Consider the following 2,199-nt stretch of genomic DNA (forward strand, 5'->3'; position numbering starts at 1 on the left):
AAACGTGATCGTGCACCCCTAATATACAAGATATGGACAGAGTATTTAGAGCCAAGTGTGGCCGAGTACAAAGTTAGCAAGGCAAATCTATAGCTGTCTGAGTTCCCTTTTAGTATGATGGCATCAGGCAGCTGCTTGTCACAAAATCCCACGCCACACCTGGACTGGCCTCACGGCACACCTGGACTGGCCTCACGCCACACCATTTGGGAGCCACTGATTTAGCAGACGCTTTTGTCCCAAGCCACTTACAACAGCACATTTGATCTGTAATATAAAGAGGTGATGGGATGTCTGCTGCAGGAAACACTGGACTGGACCAGACCAGGCTCCTGTCTGACCACAGGGACAACAGAATCTTACAGAGACACAGGGAACAGATTACTTCTGCCCTCTAGTGACAAAACAAAGGTACTGACCTCTCTCTCCCTGTCTGTCTCTCTCTCAGGATGTCTAGTCGTGTGTGTGTGTTGCTGCGGGCTCTGTTGCGTGTGTTGCTGGACGTGAAGTCAGACTGTGAGCTGAGCGAGTCAGTCAGACAGCAGCTGACTGAGCGGACCGTCCTCTGCCTCACTCTGCTGAGCTGTTGCTCACACACTGTACAGGTAGGAGGCGCTGCTGACATACTGGTGGGCTAATTTAGTTTGTTCCCCCTGACCAATAGGCGACCCTCGTTAACTGTTAACCGACCAGATTAAAGTGTACTATTTAGAATGGACGATCCCGGCTGCCGAAGTTGGTGCGACGTCACTATTTGTGCCTCCCAACCTGGGACAGCTGTTCCCCCTGCTGGGAGGAGTGTGTATTTCAGTGGATGCACTGACTTGTCACCAGGCTGCAGGCCTCACAACATTTATTTTCAAAAAGTAAGGCTCATGTTCATGAGAAATGGTCCTGTAACACTTGAATCATGATCATTGAATGTTTGTATGATTCATATTTTTAATGTCTATCATGTCTGATAACGTCAGTAGCTTAGCTTGTTAGCTCATCTAAAGCTGTCAGCCATCTTGCCCACCCATTAATCCCACATACAGCCAATCACAATGCGTGCCTGAGCCGATCTTGTAGACGAGCCCAAAGTAAATAAACAGTTAATCAATGTCTAGAAATGGATCTAAATCACTCTGTGGGAAAATAATTAACACTGCTCCTGTCTCTGTCTGTCTCTTCTTCTGTCTGTTTCTCCTTCTGTCTCACTCTCTCTCTCTCTGTCTCACTTTCTCCCTCTCTGTCTCTCTCCCCCTCTCTCTGTCTCTCACCCTCTGTCTCTCACCCTCTCTCTGTCTCTCTCCCTCTGTCTCACTCTCTCTCTCCCTCTGTCTCTCCCTCTGTCTCTCTCCCCCTCTCTCTGTCTCTCTCCCTCTGTCTCGCTCTCTCTTTCCCTCTGTCTCTCACCCTCTCTCTCCCCCTCTCTCTGTCTCTCTCTCTCAGCCTCTCCTGCAGCAGGTAGACAGCAGTTGCGTCAGCCCTGCGGTGCTCAGTTGCCTGGCGTCGGTATCCAAGGCGACGCAGAGGTGACGCTTCACACCCGGAACCCTCTGATGTCGCCGCGGCAACCCGGACGACAGCCGGAGCGTAACGGGCGTCAGCCATTTCCTGACTGGCGCTGCGTTGCCAGAAAAGACGCTTGTAAGGGGTGGGGTTGCCAGGTTGGACATAGGGATGTTGACCAATAACCATTCAACCGATAATCAACCGTTTCAACATTAACCGATTAATACTCTCAGTTAAACGGTTAAAAGAAATGTTGCACGGGCCCTTTAACACGTGACCATGTGGGTGGGCGGCACAAATGCAAGTAAAAATGTCACGGTGTGGCATCAGTTGGGGAGTGCCTGATAATCATGTTGTTGTTGTTGTTTCCCTGCATAGTGCATTAGTGCAGTGATCATTGTGGTTGATAGTAAAACATTACTTTTTCTTCACAGTCTCACTCTCTCTCCCTCCCTCTCTGCACGTTCATCATGCACACGCACGCATACGCGCGCACGGAATGATGAAACACACGAAACAATTTACAGTAGTTTTTACCGTGTTCCAAAGATGCAGACATGAAGCGTCTAATTGACGATTGAAAAGTATCAATTAACGTTACTCTTTACTGTCCAACACATGCCAGTTCGGAGAAATCGTTTCACAACGAGAGACGGATTGTTTGTAGGCTATGCATTGAAACACTGACAGCTGCGTGCGGAC

At 49.2% G+C, this 2,199-nt stretch overlaps 1 protein-coding gene across 1 annotated transcript in view; it reads left to right on the forward strand.

The window, feature by feature from the left end:
• The window catches only part of tti2 (TELO2 interacting protein 2), a 13,606-nt gene extending 11,779 nt beyond the window's left edge, over positions 1-1,827 (forward strand). The window contains exons 9-10 of the mRNA XM_083643925.1: positions 449-605; positions 1,435-1,827. Coding sequence (XP_083500051.1) covers positions 449-605; positions 1,435-1,521 — 244 coding nt within the window. The 3' untranslated portion in view covers positions 1,522-1,827. The remainder of the gene's footprint in view (positions 1-448; positions 606-1,434) is intronic.
• The last annotated feature ends 372 nt before the right edge of the window (positions 1,828-2,199 follow it).

The sequence above is a fragment of the Poromitra crassiceps genome, assembly GCF_964638095.1.
Source record: "Poromitra crassiceps genome assembly, chromosome: 10".
In the NCBI taxonomy this organism is placed as follows: domain Eukaryota; kingdom Metazoa; phylum Chordata; class Actinopteri; order Beryciformes; family Melamphaidae; genus Poromitra; species Poromitra crassiceps.